The sequence below is a fragment of the Myodes glareolus genome, chromosome 11 (genome assembly GCF_982192425.1).
Source record: "Myodes glareolus chromosome 11, mMyoGla1.1, whole genome shotgun sequence".
NCBI classification, from domain to species: Eukaryota; Metazoa; Chordata; class Mammalia; order Rodentia; family Cricetidae; genus Myodes; species Myodes glareolus.
In genome coordinates, this window is record NC_142036.1 from 69,089,776 (window position 1) to 69,107,607 (window position 17,832).

Consider the following 17,832-nt stretch of genomic DNA (forward strand, 5'->3'; position numbering starts at 1 on the left):
GGGTCACACAATGAATGGAAAATTAACATAAGGATGTGTAAGATAAAAGGCTCTATCAACACAGTGGGACACTCAAAGGGGAATTTCGTATCTAAGGAGAAAGTAAATTCCCTTGCTTTCTTCAATTAAAAAAAAAAAAATCATGTGTGCACGTGAGCTCTCCTCTTCCGCCCTCTCTCTTTCATCACGTGGCTATGAATGGCCTGGAAGGAAGTACAGAACAGGCTGCTCTCAGCACATAAGACCTCCACCTGCCTCTTCCCCTACTACATCTGGACATTCTGACACTCTTTCTTTCTTTCTGTTTTGTTTTTGTTTTTTTGTTTTGTTTTGTTTTTCAAGAGAGGGTTTCTCTGTTTAACAGCCCTGTCCGTCCTGGAATTTGCTCTATATACCAGATTGGCCTTGAACTCACAGAGGTCTGGCCTTGCCTCCTGAGTGCTGGGATTAAAGGAATGTGCCACCACTTGGCCATACTTACATTCTTTAAGGACAGGAATTTTCTTTTCTTTTTCAAAAGAAACCAGAATTAACATTATGTTTCATAGTTTGAGAGGGTCTCATATAGCTAAGGCAGACCTCAAACTCATCATGTAGCTGAGAATGATCTTGAAATCCAGACCCTCCCACCTCCACAAGTGTCTGGGACTACAGGTGCACATCACCACACCTGGCTTAGAAGTCTAACATTCTGACAAATATCATAGGAGACTATAGGACTCCACTTTATGTCCTACAAAAATATTACAAAAGCAGAGCAGATACATAGAGTAACAAAATAAAACAACAATATATAGCTTAGCTTTAAAATAAAACTTCATACAACGATATCTTCCATATGTCATATTCCAGGTGTTTACCTTCGAGCATGTTGTTGTTTTACCACTCCCCTGCAATCCAACAAACATGATAACATTCTGCTTTCCTTTAGTCGGTGTCCATGCTTTAACTCCAGGGTCTACAAGCTATATACCAAAAACAAAAATGTCGGACCAACGTGACAGGCAAAATCCCGTAACATTAAATTATAAACATCAAGCTAAGGATGTTTCCATTTTATTCAAACCACCATAATCCCAACATTCTTAGGCAACTCTACAAGTCCCCAGCATGCAGGGTGAAATTTAAGAGTTTTACAAAATATTGCGGTGCTGAAGTCATACTCAGGCCTTTCATATCAAAGCAACTTAGAGATAAGAAGCTCATCTGTATCATATATCTGTAGCACAACAACACAAATGCACCTGTACACCCCATATAAATTCAAATTTAGGGGCCAGTGAAATGGCTCAACAGGTAAAGATGATTATCAAACTTGATAACTTGAGTTTAATCCCCAGGATGGAGGGAAACAGCCAACTCTCTTAAGTTCACACACACACATAAATAAATGGTGTAGTTTTCTACATTTCTCATAACACATAAAAATTTCTACATTTCTCATAATACATAAAAATTTCTCATAATACATAAAACAAAATATTTTATTATTTAGCTTTTATACATTTTTATTACCCAAACATCATTTCAGCATGCAATCTATATGAGATTTTATATTTTCTTTTCTCATAGACTACATCTTCAAATTCAGCCAGTATATACATTTTGTAAATTTTTTTTAAGGACTTATTCATTTATTATGTATACAGTGCTCTGTCTGCATGCATGCCTGCACACCAGAAGAGGGTACCAGATTTTATGATAGATGATTGTGAGATACCATGTGGTGGCTGAGAATTGAACTCAGGACCTGTGGAAGAAAAGCCAGTGCTCTTAACCTCTCAGTCATATCTCTCCAGCCCCTTGTCTTTCTTCTTAAATAAAATTAAAATAAAAAAAAGCTGCTTGGAGGTGGTGGTTTACACCTTTAATCCCAGCCCTGGGGAGAGCAGAGAGAAGGGAATCTGTGAATTTGAGGCCAGCCTTGTCTACAGGCTGAGTTCCAGGACAGTCATTCTGTAACTTAGACTGATCTGAAACTCACTGCGTAACCCAGGGTGCACTAGAACTCCTGCTACAGCGCTTGAGCGCTAGGATTACAGGGTGAACTGCCAACCCTGGTATAGATAAACCTTTAGTGGAAGACAGCTATGGCCATTCATTTACTACCTTTACATTAGAAAACTACGTGGTTCAGGATATCTAACACCCTTGAGGAAGTCTGCCACGCTCATCTAGACAACACCATCAAGGTATCATACATGAGTTTCAGGGAAGACTGGGAAAGAGACGGGAAAACAAATCAAAACACTTTCTTATCCATTTTCCAAACAAGTTAACAACTTTGGAAAATTTCTAAAATGGGCAAAATCTATCTTAAAACAAATCCACTTCCCTTTCTCCTACATCTTTTCAGTATAGAAGTCTGCCCTGCATTCACCTCTATTCTATATACCTCATGGCAGAATAACTCAGCTGTCTATAATTACTGGACATTTAAAAAATTTGTTTCCCTCCTCCTACACTCTGAAACAAGTCTCCAACCTTCTAGTATGAAAATTCCTTTAACACTTCATTTGTAAGGGTAGCTGCAATGTGTAATCTGAAGCCATATAAACCACAGGTCTGCTGTACTGGAACTGACACTACTTACTTAGCAAAGATATTACCCATCCTAGTGCATGGTTCTGTAACACCACACATTAGTTTATCGAGTTATGTAAATCTCACATTATTATTCAGTAATGAAGTGAATCAAACATTAAAAATCTTGAGTTTTCTGCTGGATGGTGATGGCACATACCTTTAATCCCAGTACTTGGGAGGCAGAGGCAGGCAGATCTCTGTGAGTTCAAGGCCAGCATGGTCTACAGAGGGAGTTCCATGACAGACAAGGCTGTTGTTACACAAGAAACCCTGTCTCAAAAAAAGGAGGTGGGGGTGGGGAAGGTGCTGAGAGATGGCTCAGTGGCTAAGAGCACTGGCTGTTCTTCCGGAGGTCCTGAGTTCCATTCCCAGCAACCACATGGTGGGTCACAGCCATCTATATGAGATCTGGTGCCCTCTTCTGACCTGCAGGCATACATGCAGGCAGAACACTACATACATAATAAATAAATGAAATATTTTTAAAAAAATAAAGAATAAAAGAATCAGTACTAATTTCATCAGAAAAAAAATCCATTAGGATTCTTTCAAATTCATGTTAGAGTTACAGCTACTATTTTTTTTTTTTTGGTATGGTGTTGGAGATTCAAACTAGGGTCCCCTAGTTCATATATTTTCACAGATAATTTCATCTTGAATTTTATCAACAGCTGCAATATTGTCAGTTACTTTCCTTAAAGTGACAAGTTCATTTCACTTTGGGAAATAATTCTGCCAAACTAAATCCGGTCAGAATAACCAGATTATATGCCTATTTCTCATTCACACAAAATGGTGCTCTATGCAAGCAGAACTTTAGTTTGCAACTGAGCTGAGCTTTAAGAGGATTTGAGAGTACAGCACCGAACTTTACATACTTCCCACTTCATCCACAGCACCTTAAGTAGATATACGCATAGTCAATAGTCACAATTTAACACAATTAATATCTACTGCTTTGAGAAGGATTTCCTTAAGTGAAAGCTGGCAATTTAAGTTCTTGCTGGTAAAGTGTATAGTCACCAATAATACAGTTTGGCTGGTATTACTGTCTTTTTGTCTATTGTTTGTGACAGTCTCAATATGTGGCCTGACTGGACTCAAATTCATAGATTTACCTGCCTCTGCCTTCCTGTTTTATTTAAAAATTATTCAGTAAAAATAGACAGCTGAGCAATCTGTCATGATGTGTAAAGAATGGAAGAAAATGTAGCGAAGGGTCCCTATGCTCAACAGATCTAGGGAGGAAGGAATGGGATCACGGGTGTGTGCCTCCGTGATTAGCTGGTGTTACTGTCTTGATTCACAACAGCAAGCTGTCATGTTGCAGAATAGCCAATCATATCACGAACCCCAAGATTGTGTTATTTACTGGAAAACCTGTTTCTAACTGTGGCATGGCTCAGCTCTAACACACACCTTTAATCTAAGAGCTTTCTGCTTGAATATTATAAACAGGATTAAATAAAGTCAGCCATAGGTCAAGAGGCGGAGTAAGCAACCAGTAGACAAGTGAACAAAGAACTGTTAAGAAAACCATAGCGAATGGGGGGAGGGTGGCAGGAGGACTAAGACAAGAGATGCACAGAAAGTAGAAGGGAGGAACAGGCAGCCTGAGATGCTGCAGGAAAAAAGGTGGTTTCTGGAAAGTCAGCTAAAGAACGTAAGCTGGACGCTTGCTCTGCCTCTCTGAGCCAGCAGGCTTACACTCCAGCATCTAGCTCCCAAGTCTTTACTGGTTAAATCAAACAATTGAGATTTTGTTTAAAACAACAGTCAGGCTGTATAAAAAGGCAAAGAGTGGAAGCTAGAGGCATAGCTCAATGACACAGCATATGTTTAACAAGTGCAAGTACCTAAATTTAATCCCCAGCAGGTCACACTAGAGTAAATAATGCTTTAGCATTACTATGAAACAGTTTTAACTTTGCATATATATATGCTAGGGCACAAGCTTCTCTGAGATAAGAACCAGTGTGATCTCTGATGTCCACCTGGCATACTACCTAGAATAAAAAAGCTACAACAAATGCTTCCCAATTTAGTTCTTGATGCTCCAGAGTTGAGGACAATTCTTACAAAGGACTCAAATTCGTTTCCCAGCACCTACATTAGGTAGCTCACAACCACTTGTGCCTCCAGCTCCAGGGAAATCCAAAGCCTGTGACACCTGCAGGCACTAGAAATCACACGCTCATATCCACAGACAAACACACACATTTGCACAAAAACATTTTTTCAAACAATTTTTATCTACCTTGCTTTTTATTAATTTTTTTGTTTTGTTTTTTTCAAAACAGGGTATCTTTGCATAGCTCTGGCTATTCTGGAACTAACATCTATAGGCTAGGTTGGTCACAACCTCAGAGATCCGCCTGCCTCTGCCTTTCAAGGCTGAGATTAAAGATGTGCGTCACCACCTCCTGGCTCTTGATATTAATTTTTTATATTATTCACTTTATGTGTGTTTTGCCTGAATGTATGTATGCACCATGTGGTGCCTGTGGTGGTCAGAGGAGAGCATCAGATCCCCTGGAGTTGTGAACCATGTGGATGGCAGGAATTGAACCCGGGTTCTCTGAAAAAGCACAAGTGCTCTTAACTGCTGAGCCATCTTGCCAGGCTCACACACAAACATTTTTTAAAATAGCCCATTTTCAGAAAAGTTAAAAAAAGCTCTCCCATTTATTTTTCTTCTAACGTTGTTTTCCCTATGTGTATGTGTGTCTGTCTGTGCACATGTCTCATGACACACATGTGAAAGTCAGGGAACAACTAGAGTGGTCGGGTCTCTCCTTCCACCACATAGGTTCCAGGATCAAATTCAGGCTGCTAGTCTTAGCAGGAGACACCTTTAACAGAAAAGCATCTTGCCGGTTCGAATTTATATTTCAATACAGATGAACTGTCCATAAGATATATTAGAAGGGACTCAAAAACTGTGTTCATTTAAAATCCTAAAGTTTTATTCATTGAGTTGATAGTCTCATAATTTTCAAATATTTTTACCTTTACAAGTTCTTTAAATACAGCATGCTGAATCATTTTTCTTTTGTTCAGACCAGATGCCATCTCTTCAAGATCAATTGCAGACCTTCATAAGTGACAATTAGAGTAAGAAGAAAAGTCAGTTAAGATAATCTGAAAGTATTTCTATCCCACAGAATATAAAGGTATTCAATCATTCAAATTAATAGTCTAATTAACATCCACATAATTATTATAGATTCATAAGATTATACCACAGAGAACTGTACCATAAAATACTAGATGTAAAACTTTGGTTAGTTTTAAAGACTTTCAGTTCAATGCATAAATACTAATTTCTCTGGATATAACTATAAAATATTAATTTTATTTTTCTTGAAGCTTGTAAATTTTATACAGAGAATCACACTGACTTTCTAGTTCTAAATTCTTAAATGCTAGTAGTTCTGTATCTTCTCCCAGACTATCAGTTTAGAAAGAAGGAATGCTAGGATTAGGATTCAAGAAATTTTAGAGGGCCTATATGGTTCGTATGCCTCCCCCAATGGATATAGTACAAAGACCACACAGTACTCCTTCAAACAGGAACAGAGAAACCAAAATGGAGGACAAAGGAGAATATAATTCTTCAATCACAAAGAAGGCTGACTCATTCAATCTTACCACACTTGCATGAAGAAACCAAACTGTTAAAAAGCTCTTACAGGGCTGGAGAGATGGCTCAGAGGTTAAGAGCACTGGCTATACTTCCAAAGGTCCTCAGTTCAATTCCTAGCTACCATATGGTGGCTCACAACCATCTATAATGAAGTATGCTGCCCTCTTCTGGCCTGGAGGGACATATGCAGGCAGACCACTGTATACTTAATAAATAAATCTTTTAAAAAAAAAGCTCTTACAATAAAATTATATCCTAACCATAATAAATGACTGAATCCACCCAAATAAAGACGACAAGAAGAAAATCTGCAATAAGATGAGTTATCCTTGGCATGTTCACCATCATTATGGAAATATACAGTCCTTCTCTTCCCTCCATTAAATCTTCCAGTCAAGGCTGACCTGAGACTCATTATATAAATAAGGCTAGCCTTGAACTCATGGAACTTCTTTTGTCTCAGTCTCCCAGGCATGAGATATCTCCACAGGCAGTTTTCTGATACAGGAGTTCTAAATCATTCCAGTGCCATACAGAAGTATTTCATAATAAAGCAAACTTTACTAATTAACTCCTCAATCCCAGCAAACCAAACTTAGTTTTTACTGTTTTACACAATTAATTCAACTTACTTAACATTTTCTCTTAATTGTTTCACTAGTTTAATATTAACATCCGCTTCCAATAATGCTGTACATACTTCTTTTAGCATAGCATTTAATACCTGAAAATAAAATTGAAATATGTTTAATGTTTTACTTCAGCAACATAAAAACAGCTGATCATGTATCATGTACTAGTTAATAAAGATATAGCAATACTATTGGAGGAGATATAAGATTTTCCATTACCTTTGGAGAAAAATTATTATTAAATATCAAGTCATTCTATCAAAATAAGGCATGGCATTTAGTTTTGCAAGGTATTAATAACCAAGTATTAATCATCACATTTTTGTTCTTATTAAAGCATTAATAATAAAAACAATACCAAAGGAACAACAGATATTGCCCACAGTGTTTCCTAAATCACTGAAGAATTTTGATACCTATATTTGCAGCATATGCTTTTCCTAATTGGAGCAGTATGGAAAACAGAAGGCAACTTCTAGTCTTTCAATTCCTATATATCAAGAGAAATAAAGTAGAAAAAGGGTCTATTTTCCACTGAAGATTCCCTATCACAAGAGTGTGGAGATGCAGGCACTGTGATTAGAAGGTCATGAACTATAAGCACTGTAAGAAAAGATAAAGCTTCAACCACTCACTCAAACAGGAACATGCACAGTAGAAAAGCTGCATTAAGGGGAAGAATTTCTGTTTTGTTCACTGCTTGACCTTTGTGCCAGCAAAATGCCTGTAAATACAGGCCTTCAATTGAATAGAATTGTCCCCTGTACACCCTCCTGAGACCTAGAGAATTCTCCAGCAATCATCAAGGGGTACTGTCTAGAACTGATTGTCCACCAGAGAGATGGTTTGGTTCATTTGCTAGTGGAACACCAAGGCTAGAAAACCTGTCAACTGAGAAATGGCTGCTCCACTTCCACCAAGTACTTCACACATTGATTCACCAGTCCCCACCCCTCTGAGACAGTGTCTCACTATATAGCCATGGCTGGCCTTGAACTTGTCTCCATCCTCTTTCCTCTACATTCTAAGTGTTGAGACTAGAGGCATGTCGTCACACCTGACTTCCTTTGTCTCTATTTTTTTGGGGGGAGTGTGTGGAAAGATGGGAATGCTTTAAAAGGAAAAAAAAAGTCTCGGGACTGGAGAGATGGCTCAGCGGGTAAGAGCACTGGCTGCTCTTCCAGAGGTCCTGAGTTCAATTCCCAGCAACCACATGGCAGCTCACAGCTACCTATAATTAGATCAGGTGCCCTCTTCTGGAGTGCAGGCGTACATGAAAACAGAATGTTGTATGCATTATAAATAAGTTTATCTTGAACTCATAAACTGAGATCCTCCTGTCTCAACTTTCTGAACACCAAATGTAGAATTTGTCATCTTTCTCAGTCCTGTTTCTCTACCAGAATAAGAATAAAGGCTATAGAACATTAAATATTGCTTAAAAAGCTGTTGTTTTAGTTAGTGTGGGTTATAAGACTAAGCAACAATTTAAGTTGTGATTTAAGTTCTGACTATTAAGGTGAAACAATGGCAGGAGCTAGGGCTCAGCGGCTGAGAGCACTTGGGGCAGCTCTCGAGCTCCGATACTTAAACTTTCCCTGCGCACCTGCACTGGTGTGCACATAACCTCATAGACATAAACATAGTTAAAATAAAAAATTTAAGGTTAAAAAAAAAGTGAAGCCAGGTGGTGGTGGATCACAACTTTAATGGGAGGCAGAGTCAGAGGGGTCTCTGCAGTCAAGGCAGGCCAGCCTGGTCTACAAGAGCTAGTTCCAGGACAGCTAGGACTGTGACACAGAGACACCCTGTTTCGGGGCAGGGGTGTGTGTGAAATAACAGGGTAATTATGTTTTAGTAAAAGGCACTTCTTACTGTTATAATATTTACAGTATTAAATCACAACTCTAAAGATCATTATTTAGTCCAGCTCTCACATCCTAGTAACAATGCACACAAATGATCACACTGTGTTTTCATACCTCTTCATTGATAATGGTGGCATTGCTCAATGAGCGTAATGCTGATGTTATTTTTCTTCCAAGATCTGCTAGAACCATCTTGAAGGTTTTAAGATGTACTTATGAGAACTCTAGAAAGGAAAGAAAACAGAAATTGAAAACCATTTTACATTAAGTCCTAACTAAAGAAAAAGAATACTTAAATTCAAATTAAAGTACTTGAAAGTTTAAATACTGTTATTTATACGCTTTTATAACCTCAACCTGCAACTTTAATACATGCATATCCGAAAGATAAAATGTCTACTTGATTATGATGCCTTACATTTACATATCTAGAGAATCTTATACATAAATTGTCAGATTTAAAATGTCAAATAAGCCAGGCAATGGTGGCACATGGCTTTAATTCTAGCACTCAGAAGACAGAGGCAGGAGGATCTCTGTGAGTTCAAGGCCAGCCTGGTCTACAAGAGCTAGTTCCAGGACAGGCTCCAAAGCTACAGAGAAACCCTGTCCCAAAAATAAATAAATAAATAAATAAATAAAATAAAAATTAAAGCTAGACATGGTGGTACAGTCCTTTAATCCACAGAAGAGACAGAGGCAGACAAGTCTCTGAGTTGGAGGTCAGCCAGGATGATACAGCGAAATCCTATCTTAAAAAAAATTAAAAATTTAAATTAAATTTTAAATTATTGCTGACATGATGAAAATGAGAAAAGTTTTGTTTACCTTGAGCAAAGGTTCTTTTGTTGTTTTTTAAAGTTACATGGTTGTTTAACCTCAAAGAGCAACTACTTCATGGAAAAGATTCAAGATTTATTTCTTATCCCATATCCAATAAGCTGAGTCAATTCATGGCAGAAGTGGGATGCTTCTACTCGTCACCTTTTATTACTGCTATCAGTAATGTCCTATCTGTGTCACCACAATGAACTTAAGGTGACATCATAAAAAGAACATCCTCCATTTTAAAAAGTTAGAATCTAGGGGCTGGAGAGGTGGCTCACAAGTTAAGAACACTAGCTCTTGCAGACGTTCTGGGTTTAATTCCCAGCACTCACTTGGTGGTTTACAGCTCATCTGAAGATCTGGAGCTGTAAGCCTTAGATGAGCAAGACCATGTGATGTTTGGGATGGGGCTCTAACTAAACCTGAAGCCCACCATTCTGGCTAGCTGGCTGGGCCTGAGCTCCCCCAAGTGGTGGTGTACAGGCGCACACAGCTTTCACGTGGGTACTGGGGATTTAAACTCGGATCCTCGAGCTTGCATAGCACATGCTCTTAGGCATTGGGCCATTTCCCAGACACCTCATTATCATTTAAAATTGTATTTATTTTCAGAGCAAGCATGAATTTATTAAGGAAATATGAGGAAAACTCCAGAGGATGGGTGGGGTTCCGGGGGATGGAATACCCTTCTCTTTTAAAACAGAGCCTGTTCTGTAGCCCAGGTTGACCCTTTGCCTAGGTCTCTTCTGAATGCTGGCGTTGCAGGCTGCATTATAATGACTAGCCTAGCTGAAGTTTTCTCTACGTTTTCTTGCATTAGCCTATGAAGTTGGCGGGAGAGAGAGCTCACGTGGAAAAGTGCTCGCTACACAATCATGAGGACTTGAGTCCAAACCTTTTTTCATATCTTAAAACTCTTGGTAAAAATATAGCCAAGAATCAAGAGTAATTGAGATTTTGTTTAATTATGCCCAGCAACAATATTTTGATATACTAAAGTTGTCTAAAGGATGTGGGGAGATAGCTCAGCCACTGAAGTGCCCTATATACACAATGACCTGGATTTGATTCCAGGAACCCATATAAAATAGCCAGGCTGTGGTTACACATACACGCAATCTCAGTGCTGGGGGTGTGGAAATAGGTAGAACTCAGGGGCTTCCAGCCAGACTATTCTACTTGGCCAGTGCCAGGCCAGCAAGAGACCCTATCTCAAAAAACAAGGTGGACACAGCCTAAAGTAACTGTAGAAACCACGAAAGGGAAAAGGGCTCACTGCTGGGGTGGGGAAGGAGTAGAGAGGGGTATATTAGGGTACAAGTGATCAGAGGGGGAGGAGAGGAAAAACAGGATTCTAATTAGGTAGAGGAGGGGGATAAATAGAGAGGACGGACAGGAATGTAGTGATATTTTGTTTGTAATCTAACAAATAAAGTTGCCTGAAGATCAGAGGGCAGAGCTAAGACGTAGAGGTCAGGCAGGGTGGCGGACCTTTAGTCCCAGCCAGAGGCAAAGGATCTCTGTCAGTTCAAGGCCACCCAGGGCTACGTGAAATTGAGCCAGTCTAAAAGAGAAACAGAGCCAGGCGGTGGTGGCTCACACCTTTAATCCCAGTACTTGGGATTCACACACCTTTAATGACAGAATTTAGGGAGGTGGAGACAGGAGTGATGTGGCTGGGTAGAGAGAGGAATATAAGGTAGGAGACAGGAGCTCAGATGTAGTCAGAGGTGCAGTCTGAAGATTCAGTACAGGTAAAAGGCTGGCTGCACTGCTTCTCTGGTCTTTCACCCCTAATATCTGACTCCAGGTTTTTATTTTGTTTTGTTTTGCTTTGTTTTTTTCAGGTTTTTATTATTAAGACCAATCAGAATTCGAGTTACACAGGAGGGTAAAACAACCAAAATAAGGGTGTTTGAAAGAAGTCATACTGTTAACACTCTACCCAAAAACAAAACAAAAAAAAATACAATATAATATAAATATACATATATAGTTTAAATGAAATTTTCTCATCTAGACTAACAATGTTCCCTCCAAGAACCAAAGACCATCTAATAAAAATGCAACACCATGCATGAGAAGGCTTCTTTTGGGTTGTGCAAGAGACTCCCAAAACATGAAGGGCTATTGCTATCGCCCTTGGTTGCTCCCCGCTCCAGAAGTAGTTCAGACACAGGGCCCAAAGACCTCGGAGCAGAAATCTCCCTCCCTGAAGACTAGCTTTCTGGATAGCAGAGGGCTCCACGCAAGCTTCAAAAGGAGGGAAGCAACCAATGGTCCTACCCAGCTATAACTGTTATAAAGCAGAGCAACTGGTATGGTATGATGATATAGCAAGGGTGCAGTAGTGGTACACACCCTGCAGTAACCAACAGCTCTCAGCTGGCCTCAACTTACACAGGAATTACAGGAAACTAAGGAATGCTCAGAGCAGGAGAAACAGTCTTTCTCATGGACAAACACACCAACCGGTTATCTGATACCAAATGGTCAGACCTGAAAACCTACATACAAGTCATATAGAGACGGGTGTATTTATGTATTTAGGAATATATACATATACATACATGTATGTAACAACAATTAATAAAAAAGCCATGAATTTTAAAGTGAGCAAGGGTATATAGGAGGATTTACTGGGAGGAAAGGGAAGGAGGAAATTAAAAAATTATATTATAATCTCAAAAATTAAAAAATAACTTTAAAAAAATTTTACAATAAAAAGAAAAAAAGACCCTGTTAGGTAGGATTTAGGCAAGGAGGAACAGAAGAAGACATCCAACAGTCTCTTCTAGCTTCTTCTTCAGACCTGCAGACACATGTACACATGCTCAAACACATAAACATATACCTCCCTCCCTTCCCCATACCACACCCAATAAACAACGAGAATAGTAACTAACAAAAACAAAAGGGTGAGTGTAGTAGTGCACAGCTTTTACTTTGGAAGGGAGACTCCTAGAAGACCTCGGTGCCCTACATGTGTGATCTAAATAGCAAGTTCTAGCCAGCCAGGGCTACATAGTAAGATCCTGTGAAGAAAAGAAAAAGGAAAAAGGGAAAAGGGGAAAAGGGGCGGGGGGGGGGGGGTAAGAAAGGAAAAGAAAAGAAGAAAAAAAAACTTACAAGAACAAAATGTTGCCAAAAGGAAAACTGCAAAAACAAAACAAAACACAAAAACCTTGGAAATAGTTGCTGCTTTTGAAACTGAAGAGAGCACTGATGGGGAGAACGGAAAAGGAGAGGAAGGCACAAGCAATGCTCCATTAGTTACATTTATACAGTGCCTATCAGCTCAAAATAAAATCCTGTCAGAGTCTCCAGGGACAATGACATCAGAGCGAAAAACAATAAAATGTTTTAGAGAAGCAGTCCTATCTAAACTCTTGTTTAGAAAAGCAAAGTAAGCCATTATAGACCCTGAGGTGCGGCCAGGTCTAGCGATCTCTGCACTCAGCAGTGTTCCTCAAGTCAAACACAGGAATGAAACTGTCTTCAATGTTTGCTTGTTTTGTTTTCAAGATAGGGTTCCTCTCTGTACCCTGGCTGTCCTGGAACTCACTCCATAGACCAGGCTAGTCTCGAACTCAGAGATCTGCCTGCCTCTTCAGTGCTGAGATTAAGTAGTGCACCACAATCGCCCAGCTTGTCCTCAACTTTTAAAATATCTTAGGTAGAGAAACATTACAGGTATACTTTATTTTACCAGGAGGATCACTTGAGACCATGGCTCCAAGGTCAGCCAAGGCAACATATTAAGATCTAGCCTCAAAAAGGAAAACAAAAACTGTATGTCCACACATAAACATATGTACCTGTATATCTGGAATAAAAACATCTTTGGAACCAACAGCAAATGCACCCAATGGAAAAAAACCCGAGAGTCAGAAATCTACAAATACTAGCCATACTCCCAAAGTTTACAAGAGAAATAAAAGTGGTCCTTAACAACAACAAATACACGAGACAGTCTACAGGACTCGTTACCAAATGGTTGTGAAAAGAAGAGGAACAAGGCAAAAGTTATTCCAGCGTTTCTCGAATAGCCAGGCGGCTAACAACAGCATTAACCAACGAACGGGAAGCAAAAGGAAGCTGCTGTGAAAGTTAGAAAGATCAATACAGAAAAAAAAAAAAATCCAAGAGTCTTAGTTTTTCATAATGTCCTACAACTTAAGTAAAATGTCTAGATAAGTGTTCCTTTTATTACACTGCTTTGATGCGTATTTTAGGAGTGGGGTATTGATAATGATGCCCAGGCTCACCTCCAATGCCTGTGCTCAAATTATTTCCCAGCCTACAAAGCAGCCAGGCACATGTGGCTTAGTCTTTTTAAAAATTGAACATACACATTACACAACAAAAAACACATTGCTTCTATACATTTCAACATATATAGCACACAACCTGGCGGAAAACGGGAGATGGAAGCAGTGAACTTGCTTTGGGCCTACTGAGTCCACAGAAAGTGCAAAACTCTCAAATTGAAGGCTAAGGAAAAAAAAAAAAAGACATGGCCTATGGGAATAATGCATGGACACAACACATGTAGGTGAGCACACTCAAGGGGAACAGATGAAGATCATGCATTCTCGCAATAAGGGGCAAATGTAAGAGCAGATCAACCAAGACAAAATCATCTCAAGAGACTAAAAGTCTTTACTCCAAAAGCACACTGACAAAAAAAAAAAAATCTACCCTTAAAAGCAAAAAAAAAAAAGCTACCATAGCAGGCACAGAACGTACAGGAGCACGCCTTGTATAGTACTCTTTATTTATTAAGTCAGAAAAGACTATTCAGACTCAAAAAGTCGAGATGCACAGGTTCGAGGGACCGTCTCCCTCCTCTTTTGCACACTACTGGTATGTCCTAGGTATTGTATTAAATGTGCTACCTAACTCTCTTCCATCCTCATAAGCCTGTTAGGAAATGGACGCTTGATTTCAACAGCAAGTAGTTCAGACAAATCTCTTAAGGAGCAATTAACTTTCATCCCATACCTCTCCATGCCTAAAGACTGTCTCATTATTCGTCAGGCTATGATATACTACGTATGGGCTTTGTCCTCCTCTGCACTCCTAGCATCTCTACGTTGAGGCTTGTGTCCTTCATTACTTTATCCTTACAGTTTAAAAAAAAGAAAAGAAAATCCCATAAACATTTTGTTCAAATGCATATATAACAACTAAGTGAGACTAGCAACAAGAAAATCGATATAAACTTAGAGGTGGTGGCACAGACAGATGGATCTCAGTGAGTTCAAAGTCGGCCTGGTCTACAAAGCGAGTTCCAGGACAGTCAGGGTTGTTATACAGAGAAACCTTGTCTCGAAAAACAAAAAAAAAGGGGGGGGGTGGAGTCTCAAAAAAACAAATGCATTGTCAGTACTGTAAACTAATAAAAAACAAAGTCGTCACTATATTTTATCTTTGTCACTGAACTACCTTATTCATTTAGCCAAGATCTACTACGCGCAGAAAGAACAATATGTTAAGAACTAAAAGGAAAACAAAATCCAGTACACATCAGAAGGCTTTGAGCAAGTAGCCTCATCTAAATTAGTTCAGGAAAGCCATCGAGACTACAAATGCTTACATCTTATTTGGCTTGGATAAATCTGAAGACAAATTAAGAGGGTAAACAGCGCATCCTTTAGTAAAACTTGGGACAAGAGAGAAAAGTGTTGGGGCACCTCCGCCTCGGCGATCGCAGCCTGCGGCGAAGAGGGAAAACTCCCGCAGAAGCGTCTCGCCCAAACTAGGGGTCCGGCTGCCCCGGCTACCTTCTCAGCAGCGCAGAGCGAGGAAAACCCCCACACTCACCGCAAAAGGCACCACTAAAGCCGTGGCCCCCGAGGGCCGGCGAGTCCGTGGCGAGGCCCCGCGCCGCAGAATGACACCCAGGAACACTGGAAGCAGAAGGACAGGGACGACCCCGCAGCCCAACTTCCCAGCCACAGACACAAGGGGCCCAGCGCCCAGCACCGTGAAGCCAACTCCCACCAGCTGGAACGCCGACGACAGCCACCGAACCTTCCGCCCAATGAGGGGACGTCATCACTCAGCGTGGGCCAGCCCTTAGTAGAGAAAACACACTTCCGCTTCCGGGGCACAAAGCCGCGTTTCGGCGGCAGCTTACGCTAAGGGTTGGGGGCGTGCTTTGCTTGGGCTGACCTTTGACCTACCTATACGTCACTGCGGCGGCAGGCTAACGGCGAAACCGGCCCTCTCCGGGTGCTATCTCGGGGGACAGTCAGGACTCGAAGAGCCACCTGGAGAAAAAGCGACTAGGCAACAGTGTGCAAGAGGACCGGGGCTTCCGCAACCGCCAGAGGCGGGAATCCCCCGAAGGGGCGGGGCTTAGCGGCCCGGCCCTCTTGAGTGACGTCTCCACGGAGGGCGGGGTGGCGGCGAGCGCGGGGTCTGTCTGCGCGTGCTCAATGCGAACGTGTTCGTGTTGTGCTTGCAGGCAGCGGAATGGACTTTGGCTCCGCTCGTCGAGCTGTGCTTCAGCTGCTCGGTACTACGGCTCCAGCAGATGTCCCAGCACTGCTCCACTGGATGAGAACTACTCGTAAGCTGACATAGCTAGAGCCCTGCCGTTTGCTGTTGGCTTTGATCTTGGGGTACCAGGACAGGGCGGGGACTATGCATCAAGTTCCCAGGCAGCTATTGGCCATCGCACACCTCACACCTGGTCATCACAGTACATTTTAGGAATGGATGCCTGAGAACCAACTTTAGGTGGTTTGTGATTCCTGTGCTGATTCATACAGGCTTCTAGAACTTCTTTGTTCAGTTACTCGCACAGGCGGATTCTACCTGGAATAGCAATGTTCAAAAAAAAAAAAGGTTTAAGGCAGTAGAGTTATCCTCAAGGTAAAAAAATAACAACAAAAAGCCATTATGTAGCTATACATTTATTTTTTTATACATGGTAAAATGGAAATCTTTCGGGGGGGTGGGATGGACAAAAAGACTAATTTTAAACTGTTAATAGTAAAAGTAAAACCAAAAATTACAGAGGTGAAGGCAATTTTCTTTTTGTTTTTCAAGACGGTTTCTCTGTAGCTTTGGAGCCTGTCCTGGAACTAGCTCTTGTAGCCTAGACTGGCCTCCGCCTTCAAGTGTTGGGATTAAAGGTGTGCGCCACCACCGCCTGACCTGAGGTTAAAGCAATTTTCAATTGTCATATTTATGTTGAAACTTAAAACAACATTAAAGGAGACTATGTGGCTGTTTACCAGAATGGGGGCCTGGATTTAACAAGAAGTTGAGAATTCTGGGGAATCTCTGAGGCCACCTGTTCTACCTAGCGAGTTCTAGAACAGCCAGAGTCATACATAGAAACCCTGCCTAGAAAAAAACAAAACAAAACAAACCATAAACTCTTAGATGTTTAAGAAAATTGCATAAACTGGGCATTGGTGGCACACGCCTTTAATCCCGGCACTTAGGGGACAGAATCAGGCAGATCTCTATGAGTTCAAGGCCAGCCTGGTCTACAAGGGCTAATTCCAGAACAGCTAGGACTGTAACACAGAGAAACCCTGTCTCAAAAAATCAAAAGAAGAAAATTGCAGCATTTTAGGAGATGTGGTATGTTCATTTGTATGTTGTGTTCCAACCCGTTTGCACGCATGCTTTCTAAAATTAGTTAGGTTTTCTTTGATTTCTTTCATTATATAGGTTCAACCCTTGTTTTGTAAAGTATATCTAAATCTTTTTCTTGAGCTATTATACATTGTAGGGTTTTTAAATGTGTAATGTTCTTTTATTGTCGTTATTATTTAATGTATATGAGTGTTTTGCATGTGCCTGCAGAGACCAGAAGAGGGTGACAGATGATTGTAAGCCACCATGTGGGTCTCTGGACCTGGATCCTCTTGATCCTAGGTCTTCTAAGAACAAGTGTTCTTAACTGCTGAGCCATCTGACCAGCCCATAAATTGTACTTTTAATTTCCATTTCTCTATATAAAGGTGAGGGTAACTGCCTGTTGTTTTGTAACCTGTGACCTTGCTGAAATGACTATTTTTAGGTATTTTTCAGTAGACCCCATAGTTCTTTCTGCATGGATAATCATGTCATCTCCGTATAGACTTGATTTCCTTTTTTAATATTCTTGATTTTGAAAATTTCTTTCAATATATTTTGGTGATATTCTTTCCCTTCCCCCAACTCCTCCCATGTCCCCCAGCTCACTTCACGTTCTTTCTTAGAAGGAAAAAAAAACTTCAAAAATATGGAATGCTTTGTGAATTTTCAT

General features: G+C 40.4%; 2 protein-coding genes across 3 annotated transcripts in view; one reads left to right on the top strand and one right to left on the bottom strand.

Moving 5' to 3' along the window:
• Positions 1–15,889, bottom strand: part of Srp54 (signal recognition particle 54) — a 34,513-nt gene extending 18,624 nt beyond the window's left edge. The window contains exons 1-5 of one of the 2 annotated variants that reach the window (XM_048415797.3): positions 15,749–15,889; positions 8,847–8,956; positions 6,865–6,956; positions 5,596–5,680; positions 861–965 (exon numbers count right to left, since the gene is read on the bottom strand). In XM_048415797.3, the coding sequence (XP_048271754.1) occupies positions 861–965; positions 5,596–5,680; positions 6,865–6,956; positions 8,847–8,924 (360 nt within the window). In that variant the 5' untranslated portion in view covers positions 8,925–8,956; positions 15,749–15,889. Of the gene's footprint in view, positions 1–860; positions 966–5,595; positions 5,681–6,864; positions 6,957–8,846; positions 8,957–15,386; positions 15,628–15,748 lie in introns of those variants that run through there. The other variant, XM_048415796.3, reaches the window with a different exon arrangement.
• Positions 15,890–15,926: 37 nt separating this feature from the next.
• Positions 15,927–17,832, top strand: part of LOC125387945 (uncharacterized) — a 29,889-nt gene continuing 27,983 nt past the window's right edge. Inside the window, exon 1 of the mRNA XM_048415802.3 lies at positions 15,927–16,137. Coding sequence (XP_048271759.2) covers positions 16,041–16,137 — 97 coding nt within the window. The 5' untranslated portion in view covers positions 15,927–16,040. The remainder of the gene's footprint in view (positions 16,138–17,832) is intronic.